Source organism: Cetorhinus maximus, chromosome 29 (assembly GCF_964194155.1).
Source record: "Cetorhinus maximus chromosome 29, sCetMax3.hap1.1, whole genome shotgun sequence".
Taxonomy (NCBI): domain Eukaryota; kingdom Metazoa; phylum Chordata; class Chondrichthyes; order Lamniformes; family Cetorhinidae; genus Cetorhinus; species Cetorhinus maximus.
In genome coordinates, this window is record NC_135907.1 from 19,955,762 (window position 1) to 19,975,876 (window position 20,115).

General features: G+C 41.9%; 1 protein-coding gene across 1 annotated transcript in view; it reads right to left on the minus strand.

Annotated features, from left to right (window-relative positions):
• Positions 1 to 20,115, minus strand: part of LOC144669367 (protein phosphatase 1 regulatory subunit 12C-like) — a 70,240-nt gene that overhangs the window by 48,594 nt on the left and 1,531 nt on the right. Inside the window, exons 2-7 of the mRNA XM_078531744.1 lie at positions 12,657 to 12,787; positions 7,634 to 7,752; positions 6,182 to 6,341; positions 4,635 to 4,779; positions 3,748 to 3,822; positions 336 to 421 (exon numbers count right to left, since the gene is read on the minus strand). Coding sequence (XP_078387870.1) covers positions 336 to 421; positions 3,748 to 3,822; positions 4,635 to 4,779; positions 6,182 to 6,341; positions 7,634 to 7,752; positions 12,657 to 12,787 — 716 coding nt within the window. The remainder of the gene's footprint in view (positions 1 to 335; positions 422 to 3,747; positions 3,823 to 4,634; positions 4,780 to 6,181; positions 6,342 to 7,633; positions 7,753 to 12,656; positions 12,788 to 20,115) is intronic.

Below are 20,115 nucleotides of genomic sequence, written 5' to 3' on the forward strand. Positions count from 1 at the left end.
GCAGTGGAAAAGATCACAGCCACCCCCACCCCACCAGCCTGTGGCAAATTTGGAACTCATTGTCCCAAGTTCGCAATCGCCGTTAGGGATGAAAACTGCCCCTATCCCAATGTTACTCATTAAGATTTATTGATTTGTAATGTATTAAAGTCAGTGATCAGCTGGGATAAGAAAGGCTTTTTTCCCCCCCTCCTCTACCTTTCTATCCGTGTGAATCTCACACATTAAATAACAGCACAAAGGTCAATAAAATATTGAGTACCAAAACATAAACACTGCTGCCCTTGGGTTTGTAATTACAACGTTACATTGTATTTAGTGCAGAGATTCCTTACTTCCTGGGTTTGGCCGGCTGCTGCTGTTGCTGTACAGAGGTTTCAATAATGGCTCGTTTCATCTTTTCTTCTTTTTCGGTCCTTAGCTGTGTTAATAGAAGAATGCAGACCAAACACTCAATTGTATCATAAGCTCTCCAAGTTCTCAATGCTGTGGTTTAACTGCTGCATTTGTAGTTTTGGGCGTGGTAAGTGAGGCACACAAGCACTAGGGAATAACAAGTTATCTGCTTTCTGCCCTCACTTCGTGACTAAGTTTCAAGCCTCCTCTTCCTTCACCCTCCTGATATCATCCTAGTTGAATATTCTTGTCTGGACAGCCTCTGCTACCTTGTCCTATACTATCCTAGATAGTCAGATGGGGGCACTATTCATGGAGAATCATGGTTCAGGCCTGATCTCATCTTTGTCCCGTGTCCAAAAGCATACGCTTCCAATTTAACTGGACAGTAGTAGGAGTGGGATCTCTAACTGATGTTCTTCTCCCCAAACAGGAGGTGCTCTGAGGTCTACCACCTCCTAACTCAATCCAGTCAACAGCATTACCATTGCTGAACCCCCTATCATCAACATCCTAAACTGAACTGGACTAGCCATATAAATACCGTGGCTACAGTAGCAGGTCAGAGGTCTGGTATCCTGCAGTGAGGAACTCACCTGCTGACTCCTGAAAGCCGGTCTATCACCTACGAGGCACGAGTCAGGAGTGGGATGGATTACTCTTCACTTGCCTGGATGATTACAGTTTCAACAACACAAGAAGCTCGACACTATCCAGCACACCTCATCCATCCCTGTAAATATTCCACTTCCTCCCTCATTGGTGCACTGTGGCAACTGTGTGTACCATACACAAGATGCGCTAAGTTTGCCAAGCTTCCTTCCTAGCACCTTCCGAACAGCAAACACATGGGAACACTACCACCTACAAGTTCCCCTCCAAGCCACGGACCATCCTGATTTACTACGATATTGTCATGCCTTCACTGTCACTGGGTCGAAATGCTGGAACTTCCTCCCAAATGGCAAGGTGGGTCTACCATCACATGGGCAGCGGTGGTTCAAGGCGGCAGCTCAGCACCACCTTCTCAAGGACAATTAGGGATGTGCAATAAATGCTAGCCTAGCCAGCAACAGTCACATCCCATGAATGAATTTAAAAAAAAAAGGCATTCCTCATCTGCAATATTCAACTACTCACTGCCTTAATGGGATGTGCCTAGGGAGGTATGTACTGATATTTCTTACAGAAACATTGCTCGTTTTAAATACTAGCCAATTTCTCCTTGAACTTGGTATGAGAATCAGGGCCGAGTGTAATCTTTAGGTATGGTATGGTTAAAGGGAGTTTATGGTTAAAGGGAGTTTCATGAGCCGTGGGGCAGATGGAATTGAGTTCCCGTTTTAAAGTAATACACTATCATAATTTCCAGCAGCCACATTTATAATGAAAACCGTGTAAATATGTCATGTTGTAATTAGATCTAGTTGAGAGTGGTGGCAACGAAGCCCCTCCATTAGCGAGAGGGTATAATTACATCATGACAAGTTTACACAATTTATATTAAAAATGTGATCATAGGAAATTGTAATGTAAATCATAGGATTTTTAGCAGATGTAAGATTTTTAATTCATCACTTGTTGAACTCCTGTGGCTTTGTACACATTAACATAGATAATATGTCCTTGCTTATCTATCTTGTGTGTCCATTATTTCTGTCTCTGCTTCTACTCCACTTTTTCATGTGTTCTTCCCCCTTAGCTTTTACTTCTTTGTCATCTTCTACCTCTCCTTCACACAGGTGTTGGTGGATGCTGTGTCCGCGAAAGGATTTACAACAAGAGGCTGCGAAACTTCCTTCCTATTCCCTCCACCAATTAATCATGCTCCACCCACACCCTGTTCATTGCACCTCCTATCCTTTATTCTTCCAGCTAATCTCACCCTTTCCCAGGCCTATTACTGTCCCTACCTCTTCTCCTTTGAGCTACCACTCAAACCCTAGGGCCTCCCCATTTCATAATCTGCTGTGTCACATTTCATACATAACCCTCCACCTACTTCCTTTCAAGGCAGACTGTGAAAGATCAAAGGCTTCATCCAAAGCTATTTCTTGCTTCCCCTCCATCCCGTTAATTTCTAACAAAGCAATTTGTTTGTTTTCATAGCACAATTTCTAGGAGAGGGAAAAAGCCCCAAAGTAGAATGAGTAAAGAAATCATCACTATATTTGTCTTTCTCTCTTTATCATAGACATTAACAATTAGAATTTACCACATCGAATCCTAGAAGACAGTTGAGGTTGGCTTCAAAATTCAATTTTGGGGGGATGGGGGAAGAAAGAATTGTGTTTGGGGGAAAAAAATTGAAAATTAGCATGAGGAAAGACACTCTGCCTCTCTCTCTCTCTCACCCAAACACATTTTCTCAAGCAACAGGCAAGAGCCAAAACAGATATGAAATTATTTCCTCACTGTTAAGACACACATATACACAACTTTGCTGACTTTAACTCTTGGATTTGTCCTTTTTTCTTGACCAGACACTGCTAGAATGAAAAAGTAAATTATGCATGTATGTGTACATAATCCAAATTCAGCTCACAGCTCTGGGCAGAAATAGCAACAAATCTAAGTCCAGGTTTTAGAGAAAAGCTGACATAAAAACTTCAGGGATTGTACTTTATTCTTTCATGAGATGTGGGCGTCACTAGGAAGGTCGAAATTTGTTGCCCAACTCTAAGTGCCCTTGAACTGAGTGGCTTGCTAGGTCACTTCAGGGGGCAGTTAAGAATCAACCACATTGCTGTGGATCTGGAGACACATGCAGGCCAGATCAGATAAGGATGGCAGATTTCCTTCTCTAAAGGACATTAGTGATCCAGATAGTCAATATGACAATCAATAATAGTTGCATGGTCACCATTACTGATACCAACTTCATATTCCAGGTTTTATTAAATGAATTTAAATACCGCCAGCTGGCGTGGTGGGATTTGAAATTTTCCCCCAAGCATTAGCCTGGGCCTCTGGATTACTAGCCCCATGACATTGCCACTACGCCACCATCTCCCCCAAGACAGAAAGGACAGTCGAATTGATAAATGTGAAATTGTGTTAACATTTAATGTATAATTAGAAAAGGTTTTTTTTTAAAATTTGTTTTAAACTCCTCTTTTTGACATTAGAAATGTCAATTGCTGAGAAAAACACAGACCTCATGAAGTTGTGAGTGATTTTCAGGAACCTGGAGACCCGAATGTGCAGAGGGCGGTGAGACAAAAGTCATTAATAAACGTGAGCAGAGGAATCCTTATGTGCAAAATGCGATCACAGGGAGTATGACAGATACAGGAGTTTTAATCAAATATAGATATTAGTAAAATATATAAATTTAAACTCAACACTCACGTCATCCTGTTTCTTCTGCAGGTCCTCAAGTAATCCCAAAATGTCCTCATCTGCAACATCAAACGGTGTCTGGCCCTACCAGAGGGGAACAAAAAAAATCCCATTTGATGCCAGTTGCCATTAATAAATTTTAATTTTGGTGTCTTGGTGCAATCATCAGCCACCCTGGTAACTGAGTATCTGCTCGGCACCAATTCATTCCTCTCATACTGTATGGTGAAAAATGGTGAGATTAACTGCAAGCTTTGAATAAATTCCTCATTTTGCCCCTCCTGTTCTTGAAGGCACTTTCAGTGGATGTCCAATTATCTTGCATAGACCACTCTATATCCATTAGCCTTTGGATGAGGGAATGGCCAAGACCTTTTTCTCTTTACATGAGCCACTTAGTTGCACACTTGCAGCCCCGAGAGCCACAAAAGGGAAAAAAAAAATTGTTCAAATACCAATTGAACTTTCCATTCCTAGGAGGAGAAACCAGTGTAAAGTGTGTCAAACTTCCTGCTTTCCACCCTCTTTCTGTCGAAAACAATGGAACAGATTTTCTTCTTCATCCACTGATTGTGAAATAGGCACTGGGTGAAGTTCAGAAAGACAAATCGGTTGGCAAGGATTACATAGCTTTTGCACCTGATTTTCCTTCCAGTTCGTTTCAACAGATTCAATGGGTTGAGTATAAGGCATCAAATCTTCCGTTCAAATTTTGCTGGATTTTACTGTGGTAGCTAAATAGAACTCAATCACACATCAACAGTAGATAGTTCTCCATAGAAAGCTGCATTTAAATATTTTACTTATTTTGGCCAGACACTCCAATTTGCTAAAAGTGATAAATTGCAGTTGAAGAGAACTGAAAAAAAAACAATTTTTTATAGTAAAAAACTTACCGAATTATTTAATGCTTCCATGTCACAGAAATGCTCCACAAGGAGCCTGCAGGAATCTTCCATTCCCCAGTGTGCTGCAGCATGCAATGGAGTCCAACCATCTTTATCTTGTGCGTGAACACTGAATCCTGCTTGAAGGAGTAGCCTGCAATAAAAATTACACTGGTCAAAATGGAAGGTAGCTCCACAGTTTAGATGAGTCATCACAGATGGTAAGTACTTACTCAGCGAACTCCTTCCAAAAATATGACATAACACCCAGAGAAGAGAAAACAAGAGATGACATATACACTTGCAGGAATTCTTCAATCATCGAGTACAGAACAGAAGGAATCCTTTTGGTCCATCGTGCCTGAGCCATTTCTCTGAAAGAGCTACCAATTAGTCCCACTCCTAGTAGTTTCTCCCTATCTACTCTATCAAAACCCTTCCAATTTTGAACAGCTGTGTTAAATCTCCCTTTAAACTACTCTACTCTGAAGGAAATCCAGGCTCTCTATGCTCTCCAGATAACCATTTATACTAAGGTTGCAAGTTATCCCAGTTATTGGCATTACACAGCTATCTTTGTAGCACAAGATGCAGCCACACAACCAGAATTATGATGCCCAATTGCATCTCAAACTGAGCTTGGTGACAACAGGTCTCTATGTGCATTTAAGCATGTAAGCACAGATCATTTCTTAAATCAGGAGAATGGCAGCACAAGCATCTGCTCTCTTCCAACATTATAAACTATGATGGATTTTCCAGAGGACTCAAGTGGATTGCTGAGGACTTTCAAAGTTAGTAATCACACTGGGTTGGATTTATATACCATCTGGTGTGGATGCCGGAGATGACTTGCTGGATTTGATCTCAGTGCTTGATTTAGCACACTATGGAATCCAATCCCTTGATATTGATCTGTACTACTTCTGGCAACACAATGCAAATGTGCTGTGATACATCAAAGTGAAGAAAGCAATGCAACCCCAGCCCTCAAAAATAAAATTCACCTCACCTCACCGGTAGAAAAGCAAAAAGAACTTGCATTTATAAAGCAGTGCCTATCTCACAATTCGCCCCAATTACTTTTGAAATGCAATGACTCTTACGTAGGCGAATATGAAAAGTCCTTTTGAGCATAGGATCTTTAATGTCCACATGAACATGCAGAAAGGGTGTTTTTAACATCACAAAGCCCTGCATCTTGTCAGTGCACTATTCTATCAGGAATACAACGCTGTCAGCCTACATTTTATGCTCAAGTCCTGGATTGGGGCTTGAACCAACAAACTTCTGACTCAGGAGGAGAGTGTGTGTTACCAAATGAGTAATGGACATCATGTCACCACCTGATCCTGTCCTCAACGTCACTTTCCACATCGATGTGGAACGATATAGGAACATAGGCAATTCCTCCTGCCAAACTTTCTCCTTAGCGGAAGAGCCCTTTATTACCACCTTGCCCCAAATCAGTTCACTATGCAGAGACCCTAATTCAAACTTTTGTAGCCCTGGTAGGAGCACGTTCCAGACACAGGGCAAAGGGAATTTATACTTGCCTCATCACCTCTATGTAGCTTTTGGCTGCAGCGACATGGAGAGCATTGGCACCAGATTTTGGGTGAGATGCCTCCTCTATCTTCCCACTGTTTAGCCACTGTCTGGCATGCTGTAGCATCAATTCCTCTTCCTCACGCCGTGCAGACTCCACATCAATGCCTACAGAAACAAGAACAGGGGCTTTCTAACATTGCAAACACAGTAAGGACATAAAAGGTAAAATATAGCACAACAACACAGTGACACTTCAAACCTCAAAGTGTCACAAGGACTTTGACAAGCACTTTAAACCAACAAACATTACAAAGCCGCCCTATTTTAGAAATCACAACATAGTCCCAGCCGTGTAAATTGAGGCATTGCTGGACTGGGAGCCAATGTAGGTCAATGAATATGGTGGACACTGTATCTGAACATGTGCTGATAACAGAAGAAATAATTGCAATCGTTGTCACAACACCTCTCAATTATCCCATTTTCATGTTCCAACGTGAAATAACATGAAAATTCAGCAGGGCAAGCAAGATTCCCAGGTCAACAAGGTGGGCAGCTCCCACTCCTCTTGGGTAAACATAACTCAGACTTAAGCACTGACCTGAATTCTACTATTTCAATGTTTTTTGCAAGTTATGAAGGATGGTTAAGTTAGTGAGGATTTACGAGTGACAGCTCTGATCTTGTGGACACTTAAATGTGCCAAGAAAAGTTGGTAGCTAAATAGGAAAGAAAGGCTTGTATAGTGCCTTTCACAACATCCTAAAGTACTTTACATGCAATGAATTACTCTTGAAGTCATAGGATTATATAGTACAGAAGGAAGCTATCCAATAGTTCCATTCACCTCCTCTTTTCACACAGCCTTGCAAGTTGTTCATTTTAGAATATATCAAATTAACAAATGTAGTCAACTGCTGTAGGAAATAAAGCAACCAATTTGTACACAGTAAAGTCCCACAAACAACAAGGTGATAGCAGCCAGATAATCCGTTTTAGTGAAGTCATGTTGGACTTGAAACGTTAATTCTGTTTCTATCTCCACAGATGCTGCCGGACCTGAGTTTTTCCAGCACTTAATTTTTATTTTGGATTTCTAGCATCCATAGTATTTTGCTTTTATATGAATCCATTTTTGTGATGTTCGGTGAAGGATAAATATTGGTCAAGACACAGGAGAATTTTCCTGCTGTTTCAAATTGCGCCATGGGACTTATTACATCCCACCTGAGGATGGAGATGAGATTTTGGTTAAACGTTTCATCTGGGTGATGGCGTCTCCGACAGTGCAGCGCTCCCTCAGTGTTGTATAACGCTCAAGTCTCTGGAGTGAGACTTGAACCCACAACCTCCTGACTCAGAAGCAAGAGTGATACAATTCATGTCAGCCATGGCTCAGTGTATTTGTAATTTAGACATTATTGTACCACCCATAGTTTCTAGAGGCTCGAACATACCCTGCTTGTTAATGTGATCTTGCAGCAGGGTCTCCATGTAGTCCTCCTCTGCGAGGTCAATTGGCAACTGCCCATCACTATTCACAGCGGCAATGTTGGCACCATGGTTGATTAAACATCTATAACAAATTTTAAAAATATTGAACATGTATGGTAACAGTTTGAAAAAAAAAGAAACATAGTTGGAGGGGGAAATATGTGCAGGAGACCACCAGGATTTAAAGCAGGACAGAAGCCAAGATAAATAAGGAAGTAACAATTAATCAATGTCAAGCTTACAATCATTACAAGTTTTAAATTGCATACGGAAGGCAAAAATTGGAAGACGCAAGGTTTTTAAAAAAAATATACATTGATAGTACAACACAGAAACCATTCAGCCCCACAAGTCCATTCTAGCATTTATGCTCCACATCAACCTCCTGCCATCAATCTGCATATCCTTCTGTTCCTTTCTTACCTATTTGTCGAATTTTGCAGTCCTGAGAAAATCTTAGAGTAGGAGATTTTCCAAATCTCTATTTTAACAGAGGATGCATGGAGAAGCAATACAGTTTGTTAATAAACCCATGCCCCATAGTGTAACATTTATGAAGAGCGAAGTTAGGAAATGGAAAGGGTGGTAAAGTTTAGAACTCTACTTCCGCAAACAGCAGTCGATTCTCGGTCAATTGTCAATTATAAACCCATGATGGTTAGATTTTTTGTTAACCAAAGGTATTAAGAAATGTGAGGTAAAGGCAGGTACATGGAGTTAGATCACAGATCAGCCATGATCTCAGTGAAGGTTGGAAAAGGTTCACAGGCAAATGTCCCACTCTTGTTCCTGGCAGCAGAAATTTCTAAGTAACTGACCGACACTCAGGTGGTCCCGCAGTACGTGTTCAAGCCTGGATCACATATCTCCTGTTACATGGGGCTAATCTACAACAAGCCACAATCATGGCATTTGCATGGCAATTTTAACACACAAAAAAAGTACCAAGGTGGAGGGAAACAGATAAAGGAACGGACACGGAGACATGGAGGGAGATGCAAGAATGGTAAATCAAAAGTTTGACGGAGAAAGATGGGTTTCAAGAAGTTCTTTCTGCACTTTTTTTTTAAAAAGTGGAAAGACTTAGGGAGTGAGTTCCAAAGAATATGTCCCAGCAGCTGAAGCTCTGATAATGGCAGAGTTGGGAAGAGGGGAAAGAGACACACAAAGCCAGAGTTAGAGGATATAAGATTGGAGAAGGTAGAGATAGAACAGGGAGAGAAGACAGGGGGAGGCCAAAGTGAGATTTGAATTTAAATTCAATGCACCAGGAGGCTAGGGAGGGCCAGAAAGAGTGGCATGCACAACACAGGGCATTTGGGTTCTTACTTACCTTACGGTTCAGTGCAACAGGTATTTGGCATGTCTCTGCGAGCACTTCAAATATAATATTCTTTTTGCTAGTCAAAAGCAAATGCTACAAGCTTTTGCCCATCTGCCGTAACATGTGCCTCGGTGTTTAATTTTACTTCATAATACTGTGAAGTGCCTTGGGAAGTTTTATTGCATGAGTGGCACCATATGTTACACAAATATATGTTGCTGTATTGTACAGAGGCCCCAGTTTAGTTGACACCTACAAAATTTCCTAAAGGATCAAGAACTCTATGTGTCCTTTATAGTTGTCAACTATTGTTTAATGGTGGCTTCCCATCAAACTAGAGATTTAATAAAGAGCAATGTAAACAAAGAATGCCATACATAGTGCCCTAGTGACAGTTGTACAAATGTCGTACACCTTTGTAAATGGAGGCTGGGGAAATGCACGCCACTATTTTATTAACGTGATCCAGTTCTCCTCGCTGTGCATCTAGTGAGGGCTCAAGTCTAATCTTGTCAGTTGTCTAAGGACCAACAACCGACTATCCTTAAGAATGAGTGCGGAGGTGGAGAAGCAGAAGCGACAAGTAGAGTCTAAGGTAGGGGAAGTGTGTGCGTGCGTGTATTCAGTCAGGTAAACAGAAAATTTGCTCATGTGGATTTCGAGCAGTTTGACCCAATACCCGAAGTTGATGGTTAATTCCCGCTTGTTAGGTATCTGGCAGATAATGAGTGAAAAAGTATCTACTACTCATAATATTAGTTAATTGGAATTGTTACCATCATATCAATACACTAATCTTGTACCCTACTGAACTCAGCCTCAGATTGCTACAGGCACCAGTTCCAGCCCCACCTACATCTAAACATCAATGCTTCACCAGAGGAGTTCAAATTTCTCTCTCTAAATAACATTAGTTTGGAAGGACCGTAAATCGATAATTGTACCACTGGGTGTTTTTCACTGTTGTAACAGGATGGAGTTCAAAACTGACACACCCACATTAACCATTAATAAAGTCTTATATCTGGAAACACATGATTATCAATTCCTATTGACACATTTAAAATGGAAACGTCCCATTTAAAAAGCATTCACAGTGCAATTACATATTCCCTTCTCCCCAAAAACCAGTGCAGCTCCACCACAGGACAAGCATGGCTGTAGGTTGAAAGTTTCCATGATAAACACGAGCACCGAATTCATTTTATCCTTATTTTTGCATTTCTGTAACGTAGGACTTTAAAATGGATTCTAGACATCTAGCACAAACTGTCACTGTAAGTGACTTGAGGGTGTTTTTCCAGTCCAGACACAGGAGGTGGTGTGGTTGGAAGGGTGCAGAGGTACAAAAAAAAAAGTTGGGAATCAGAGAAGCCTTGTCCGTGATTGAAATAATGGGAATAGCAAGGCCAGAAGCATGGAGGACAACGACTGCAGAGGAAAGAGGGAATGAAGAGCTGAAGCGGTGGTTCTAATACTAACTGCCGTTACTGGTGGCTGTGCCATTATCCTTTATTTGCACTCTCTGACTTACTTCAAGGAATGCAATGGTTGACACACAGATATACGTAACTTATTCTCTCATGGCCACTGCTCACAGCAGTTTGAAAGGATAGGCTGTTTTCCAAGAGTGTGAGTAGTATACCAAGAAATGTCTAATGTAGTATTCTGCCGTTATGTCTCACTTTAAAGCCAAAGATATTATTGCTGAGTTTTCTCAAGCTAAGTAAAGGCCATCTGCTCAGAACAGATCCTCGGGTCTATTGAAAAGGTCAGACTGAGACCTTTTCTTTATACTTTTAAAAAAAAGACTTCTGGAGTTAACTAAAAGGCTCTCATTAAGTGAGCTAATTTCTTTATACATTGGAATTATGAGGAAAAAATAGAAAGTAGGATATATTCCAACATTAGCTCTCTCGTACCACCCCTTCCACAGTCACTGATGATTGTATGAGTCCATCATACCATTTTCTGTAAGCTCTATTAATAATTCTTCAAAAGTTTCTTTAGTATAGCATATTCATCAGCTCTCAATTATACCCTTGTAGATGTTCCAAAGGATTCAGGGGTGGAGGAAGCTTGGGACCATTTCTGTCCTGAAATTTGAAACCTCTTTATCCAAGATATAGATTGGTTAATTGACAACAAATACCCTTTAGCCACTGCCCCAGTGCCACATTCATTGATGCACAGAGAAGCAACAAACAGGGGATCAATTGCACTCTCCCCCAGTTTACAGATGTATGGATAACGCCACAGTCTCCTCTGATATCTCAATGATGGACTGAAGAATCACATTCCCAATCCTCTAATACTGAAAGGCAAATGCCATAAAAGCAAGCTGACCACAGCCTCTCCAGCATATATTTTCAGACCTTTTTTTTAAAAAAATTCATTCACGGGATCTGGGCTTCACTGGCTGGGTCAGCATTTACTGCCCATCCCTAGTTGCCCTTGTGGTAGTGGTGAGCTGCCTTCTTGAACCGCTGCAGTCCGTGTGGTGTAGGTACATCCACTGTGCTGTTAGGAAGGGAGTTCCAGGATTTTGACCCAGTGACAGTGATGGAACGGCGATATATTTCCAAGTCAGGGTGGTGAGTGGCTTGGAGGGGAACTTCCAGGTAGTGGTGTTCCCATCTATCTGCTGCCCTTGTCCTTCTAGATGATAGTGATTGTGGGTTTTGAAGGTGCAAGACATGTCCAGGTTGCACCATCTCTAACTGCCCCTCTTACAATCTTGGTCTTGGAGAAGCAAATTTTTTTATCAGGGAAATCAGTGCACATAATAGCGCCCCACCCCATAATTGCCTGAAATGTATTAAAACATTCCAAGGTGCTTCACGATGCCACAAAGGAGACAGGGGGACAGTTGACCATAAGCTTGGACAAAGATATAGATTTTAAGCAGCATTGAAAACTCTATTTCCAGAGACGCAACATTTAGTCATGTTTCAATGTGTCAACAGTTAGGGTTGCAAATCGTTAGAGCAACATTCCCTATTAATTTTTTTTAAACGTCAACTGAGGCATTCAATTTGTGAAGAAGGTCACTGATCATAGTTGCAGTCGTAATGGGAAATAGCCAGTGGAAGGAGAGGCACACAGTGCTGACACAACTTAATTTGTATGTAAACAATAGGGATTGCTTAGGTGCAAAATAAACTTAAACTTGGGTACTTCTTGCACAATGCGCCCAATTTAGCAGGACAGACCTGCAACCATCAGTACTTCAGACATAGCCCCACGTTTGCAGCATCGATACATTTTGCCAATTAGCATTTTCACACTTCAAGCAAATATAGTAAGAACCTTTCACACCTAGCATGAAACTTTGACACGTGAGTCAAATAAAAAAACACACCAAAACTGCAATTGCTTGATATTTCAGACACCCACATAGATGCTTTGCCAAACAGCAACTTGGGAGCTAGAGATCACAAATGAATCATCAGCAACCTACACAAAGCTATTGAAATGTATTGCAAGGCCTTGGTAAGATGCCAAATGGATTACTACTCATGGCCACCGGATTGACTAGGCTCCTCAGCAGCCCTGCTGAATTCCACACATTGGCAAGTTTTAACTTGGGGGTAGAAAGACATCTGATATAACACTTCTTCAGCATACAGATTTGAATTTACCAAAGTAATGTTAAAACTTACTCAACAATTTCAGAATAGCCGCATGATGCGGCCACGTGCAGTGGTGTCCATCCCTCATTATCTGGCCGGTCAACATTGGCATTATGTGCCAGCAAGAATTCCACCATTTCCAGGTTTTCATCTATACATGCCTGAAAAAGATATATGTGCACTTTGAGACAAGGTACTCAATTCATTCCCCGAAAATTTTTCTCCCATAGACTAATTCAGAATGGGGTCCAGTTTCACAGACAACTTTTTAAAAATTCTTTCATGGGATGTGGGCATCGCTGGCAAGGCCAACATTTATTTCCCATCCCCAATTGCCCTTGAGAAGGTGGTGGTGAGCTACTGCCTTAAACCGCTGCAGTTCATGTGTTACAGGTACACCTACAGTGCTGTTAGGAACAGAGTTCCAGGATTTTGATCCAGTGATATTGAAGGAACAGCGATATAGTTCCAAGTTAGGATGGTGTGTGGCTTGGAGGGGAACTTGCAGGTGGTGGTGCACCTGCTGCCCTTCCTCTTCCAGGTCACGGGTTTGGAAGGTTCTGTCGAAGGAGCCTTGGCAAGTTCCTGCAGTGCATCTTGTAGATGGTACACACTGCTGCCACTGTGCATTGGTGGTGGACGGTGTGAATGTTTAAGGTGGTGGACAGGGTGCTAATCAAGGGGGAGGGGGTCAGACGGTGAGTTACTTTCTGCCGAATCCCCAGCATCTGACCTGCTCTTGTAGCCACAGTATTTATATGGCTGGTTCAGTTTCTGGCCAACAGCAATCCCTCAATATTGATAGTGTGGGATTCAGTGATGGTAATGCCATTAAACGTCATTAAACGATGGTTACATTCTCTTTTGTTGGAGATGGTAATTGCCTGGCACTTATGTGGCACAAATGTTACTTGCCACTTATCAGCTCAAGCCGGGGTATTGCCCAGGTCTTGCTGCATATAGACATGGGGCTGCTTCAGTATCTGAGGAGCTGCCAAAACAGCAACGAACATCCCCACTTCTGACCTTATGTTGGGGGTGGGGGGTCATTGATGAAGTAGCTGAAGATGGTTGGACTGAGGACATTATCCTGAAGAATTCCTGATGCCCTGGGGCTGAGGCAACTGGCCTCCAACAACCACAGCCATCTTTCCTTGTGCTAGGTATGACTAACCAGAGAAGAGTTTTCTCCAATTCCCATCGACTCTAATTTTGCCAGAGCTTCTTAATGCCACACCCAGTCAAATGCTGCCTTGAAGTCAAGGGCAGTCACACTCACCTCACAAGGTCAGCTCCAATGTCCATGTTTAGACCAAGGCTGTAATGTGGTCAGAAGCCGAGAGGCCCTAGCACAACCCAATCTAAGTGTCAGTGAGCAGATTATTGCTGTCTCTAAGTGCTGTTTGATAGCACTGTTGATGACACCTACCATCAAGAGCAGGCTGATGGGGCAGTAATTGACCAGATTGGATTTGTCCTGCTTTTTGTGGATAAGAAATATCTGGACAATTTTCCACATTGTTACTTAGATACCTATGTTGAAACTGTACTGGATCAGCTTTCCAGTAACCTACATTCTTCTGAGAATTGCACTGTTACCTGGTCCATCGTGCCTCTTGCAAAGAGCTTCTCATTCGCCCCACATCCTTGTCCTTTCCCAATACGGACATACAAATTAGGAGCAGGAGTAGGCCACTTGGCCCCTCGAGCCTGCTCTGCAATTGAATAAGATCATGGCTGTTCTGAATGTAACCCCATGTTCATGCTGACCCCTAATAACTCTTTCACCCCCTTGTTAATCAAGAATCTATATAGCTCTGCCATAAAAATATTCACTCTGCTTCCACTGCCTTTGAGGAAGAGAGTTCCAAAGACTCAACCCTCAGAAAAAATTTCTCCTCAATTTGTCTTAAATGAGCAACCCCTTATTTTTTAAAACAGAGTTCTAGATTCTCCCACAAGCGGAAACATACTCTCCACATCCATCTTGTCAAGACCCCCCAGGATCTTAAAGGTTTCAATTAAGTCACCTCTTACTAAATTCCAGTGGATACAAGCCTAACCTGTCCAGCCTTTCCTCATAAGATAACCCACCCATTCCTGGTATTAGTCTAGTAAACCTTCTCTGAACTGCTTCTAATGCATTTACATCTTTCTTTAAATAAGGAGACCAGTACTGTACACAGTACTACAGATGTGGTTTCACCAGTGTCCTGTATAACTGAAGCATAACCTCCCTACTTTTGTAATCAATTCCCCTCACAATAAATGATAACATTCTATTCGCTTTCCTAATTACCTGCTGTACCTGCATACCAACCTTTTGTGATTCATGCACTAGGACACCCAGATCCCTCTGAATCTCTCGCCATTTCTAGAAGCTTCCTTTTTATTCTTCCTGCCAAAAAGGAGCGATTTCACTTTTGCCCCACATTATACTCCATTTGCCAGGTCTTGCCCACTCAATTAATCTAAGTCACTTTGTAGCCTCCTTACATCCTCTTCACAGTTTAATATCCTACCTATCTTTGTGTCATCGGTAAATTTAGCCACCATTCCTTCTGCCCCTTCAACCAAGTCATTTATATAAATTGTAAAAAGTTGAGGCCCCAGCACTGATCCCTGTGGCACACCACTCGTCACACCCCGCCATCCAGAAAAAGACCAATTCATGTCAACTCCTTGCTTTCTGTTAGCTAAACAATCTTTCCTTTTCAGATATAAATATATCCAATGAAACTGCATCCACCAGCCTTTCAGGCAGTGAATTCCAAATCACAACTCAGTATAGTCTACCCTAACATCCTAGGTTCCATTCAGCTCTGGGCTTGCTGACGGACACTGGCTCTCCGTCCACCAACGCTTCCATTTTAAAATTTTCATTGTAGATAGGGTGAGGAGAGACGATCTCTGTAACCTCCTACAAGTTCTCTGCCCTCCTCCAATTCTGGCCTTGCCCACATCCTTGGTTTTAAATGCCCCCCCCGCCCCACTGACAGCCATGCTTTTAGCTGCCTCGGCCCCAAACCTCTAGAAGTCTGCTTAATGTTCTGTAAAATCTATCACGTGTCCAAATATCCCTTGTGCGATTCGGTAACTGTCCTGTGAGGCACCTTGGGATATTTTACTATGTTAGGGGTGCTATATATATTGTTGTCACTTTTTTAAAAAAAAATCTCATTTCCCTTATGGCTCTTTTGTCAATTATTTCTTCATGTGAATCCAGAAGGAAGACTTAGCACGGAGTTCAATAGCAGAAAGCATTACGAGTCAACGCAACGCGCGCAGAGAGTGCCTGAACAGAAATCAGTAACACAAATTACTCCCTTGCACCCAATCCAAGTTTTGCAATCAGCCCCTTGCAATTAGGCATCAGTGACATCACACATGAAAACATTATGGTTTATTTTATAATAATTACAAAGAATTTACAGCACAAAAACAGGCCTTTCAGCCCATCTGGTCTATATCAGTGATATTTATTCCTCCCAACCTATTCATCTATTCCTTTCTACGTCACATTATCATCCAGCTCCCCCTTAAAATGTATTTATGCTATTCACCTCAGCTACTTCCTATGGTAGCAAGTTCTACATTCTCATCACTCTCTGGGTAAAGAAGTTTCTCCTGAATTCCCTATTGGATTATTTCGTGCCCATCTTATATATTTGAAATTTCGTTTTGTGTCCCCCAAGCGTAAACATTTTATTTAGGTGGGGAGGCAAGTGGTGAGGATGACACAGTCTACAGAGGGATATAGACAGGTTAAGTGAGTGGGCAAAAACTTGGCAGATGGAATATAATGTGGGTAATTGAGGTTATGCACTTTGGCAAGAAGAATAGAGGAGCTGAATATTATTTAAATGGAGAAAGACTGCAGAAAGCTGCTGCAGAGGGATTTGGGCGTCCTCGTGCACGAAATCACAAAAAGCTAGCACACAAATTCAACAGGTAATAGAAAAGGCAAATGGAATTTTGGCCTTTACTTCAAAGGGAATGGAGTATAAAAATAGGGAAGCCTTGCTAAAAATATACAAGGCACGAGTTAGACTATACCTGGAATACTGTGAACAGTTTTGATCCCCTTATCTAAGGAAAGATATACTGGCATTAGAGGCAGTCCAGAGAAGATTCACTAGGTTAATCCCAGGTATGGAGGGGTTTTCTTATGAGGAGAGGTTGAGCTTGTACTCATTGGAGTTTAGAAGAATGAGAGGCGACTTTATTGAAACGTACAAGATTCTTAGGGGGCTTGACAGGGTAGATGCTGCGAGGCTGTTTCCCCTTGTGGGAGAGTCTAGGACCAGAGGGCATAATCTCAGAGTAAGGGGTCACCCATTTAAAACGGAGATGAGGAGCAATTTCTTCTCTGAGAGGGTAATGAACTTGTGGAATTCTTTACCAGAGGGCTGTAAAGATTGGGTTAAGTATATTCAAGGCTGAGATAGACAGGTTTTTAATCAGTAAGGGAATCAAGGATTATGGGGAAAAGGCAGGAAAGTGGAGTTGAGGACTATCAAATCAGCCATGATCTCATTGAATGACAGAGCAGGCTCGATGGGCTGAATGACCTAATTCTGCTCCTACATCTTAATAGTCTATTTGTGTTTACCTCATTTAAAACACTTCGTAACTTAAAGATCTATCAGGTTATTCCTTAGCCTTTTCTTTTCTGCAGAAGGAGCCCCCAACCTGTTCAATCTTTCCGGCTGGGTGTAAACTCTGTTTTGGTATTGTCGTAGTAAATCTCTCTTTCAGTCTCGTTCCAGTGCCTCTGTATCCTTTTTGTAATAGGGTGATCAGAACTCTGCTCAGTATTCCAAGTGCGGTCTAACCAAGGTCCTGGTCTAACCAAGGTTCTAGGCAGGTTTATAGTCCTAGTTGGTAGAAATCGGGAAGCAGAGCAGAGACCATGCATTGTACTTGGAGCCAAATGGTCTGTAAGGCTTGGTACAACACTGGGTAGTGTTGAACACCAACTGAGGCACTGGGAGAAGCTGGAAGGAACTAAATTCAAATCACAGTGAAAAATAAGGAACTATGACATTACAAATCCTGTCCCTCCTAATGCTTGCTGAGAACATCAAGGGCCATCACACCAAAGAGCATAAATCATTTGTTTTGATTAAAAGTGACATAACCTATGAATGCACTCCCTCTTCACCAAAGTAGATTTCCGTTTAATTCAGTGTGCGAGACAAACTAATGCTGCAGGCAACTGATAAATGCAACCCCCAGTGTGCACATAAACACAATCTGCAGCAATGTTGCAATCGTTTGCAAACAGTTTTTTAATAAAGTGCAAATGCAAAGTTTCCTCAATGGTTTTTTTTTGCTCCTCTGCAGACAGGCTCAGTACAACAACCTGCATTTATATAGCGCATTTCATACAGAAAAATGCTCCAAAAAGCTTCACACAAGTGTTATCAAGCAAAATTCGACACGTCAGCAGATATTGGGACGTGACCAAAAGCTTGATCAAAGAAGCAGGTTTTAAATAGTGTTATGAAGGAGATAGCACCAAAAAAGCATTTTTTTTTAAAACTAAGACGAGACACTAGTTAGTAACTGGGTATTCAAAGGCATTTGGACATCCTTGCACATGAATCACATTAACATTAAAATTAACATGCAGGTACATCAACCAATTTGCAAGTCAAATGATATGTTAGTTTCTATTGCAAGGAGGCTGAAGTTCAAGAGTAAGGAAGTCTTGCTGCAATTATATAGGGCTTTGGTGAGACCACACCTGGAATACCATGTGTAGTTTTGGTCTCTTGAACCAAGGAAGGATATACTTGCCTTAGCGGGAGTGCAACAAAGATTCACTAGATTGATTTGTTGGGCAAGAGGGCTGTCCTGTGAGAAGAGATGGAGTGGAATGGGCCTATAATCTTTGGAGTTGAGAGGAATGAGAGGTGATCTCATTGAAATATAAGATTTTGAGAGGGCTTCACAGGGTAGATGCTGAGAGGCTTTTTTTCCCATTAGGGAAGTCTCAGAATTGGGGCATTATTGTCTCAAAATAAGGGGTCAACCATTTAGAACTGAGATGAGGAGAAACTTTTTCACTCAAGAGGGTTGTGAATCTTTAGAATTCTCTACCCTAGGGAGCAGTGGATATCGGAGAGATTAAGATCAAGGTTGCACAAGAAATCAGGATTGGAGGAGTGCAGAGATTACAAAGATAGGGAGAGTAGCAAGACCACAGGAGGGATTTGAAAACAAGGATAACAATTTTAAAATTAAGACGCAGCTGGACTGAGAGCCAATGTAGGTCAGCGAGCACAGCTGGGAGGGAGCAGCGGTGTTATGTTTGAACTGGATGGTACAGGTTAGGATACAGTCCTTCATGTGCAAAGTCAGAGAAAGCTTGGAGCAAACACGCAGAGAGGATTGCTGCTTGAATGCAGGGGTTGGAACAGGTCAGGGAGTTGAGAGCTGAGGAGAATCATTGCCAAATAGGGAGGAGGTGGATTGTATGTCAGATCAAGCCAACAAAATACATTTGCATTACTCTTAATTCATCCGATTAAGAAAGACGCAGTTAGTCCAGAAAAATAAAAGATCTGCTAGAGGGGAAGCAACAAGCTGTAAGGGATAAATGAAAATGACTGAAAATACACAAATCAATCAGCATTTGTGAAGGACAGTCAGGACTTGCATTCATCTAGCACCTTATCTTATCCTCAATGTTGTTCAACCGATTAATTACTTTTGATGTGTAATCTTGAGTATAACAACCTGTACTTATATCTCACCTTTCAGCTGGTAAAATATCCCATGGTGCCTCACAGGAGCATAATCAAACAAAAGCTGACACTGAGCCAAGGCATTTGGTCAGGTGACCAAAAACTTGGTCAAAGAGGTAAACTTTGAGGGTTGGAGAGACAGTGATTTAAGGAAGAGATTCCAGAGTTTAGGACCTAGATAGCTGAAGCAATGGCCGATTGTAGTGAGGTGAACAGAGTGGAGAGATACACAAAAGGCCAGAGTTAAAACGCAGAATCTTGAAAGGGATGTAGGGCTGGAGTTAGTTTACAGAGATAGGGAGGGACAAGGCCAAGGGCAGAATTAAACATTTGGGAGTGTTTTAAAATAGAGGTGCTCATGAAGGGGGAGCCAATGTAGGTCAGCAAGCCTTCACAGAAATTAGGGACAGCAGAGCTATGGATGAGCTTATGGCGATAGCAGGCTGAAAATGGGAGGCCAGCCAGGGCCATATTTAGTTGAGTCTAGGGGCAACAAAAGCACAGTTGATGGTTTCAGCAGGTGGGCTGAAGTGAGACAGACATGAGCGAAACTATGGGGGTGAAAGTGAGCAGTTTTGATGCTGGAGAGGAAGAAGTCAGAAGCTCAGTTCATTTTTTTAAAAAAAGAATCAGAGAATTGTTACAGCACGGAAGGAGGCCATTCAGTCCATCAGGCCTATGCCAGCTCTCCAAGTGAACCATACGCTAGTGCCACTCCCTTCCCATTTTTCTTTTTC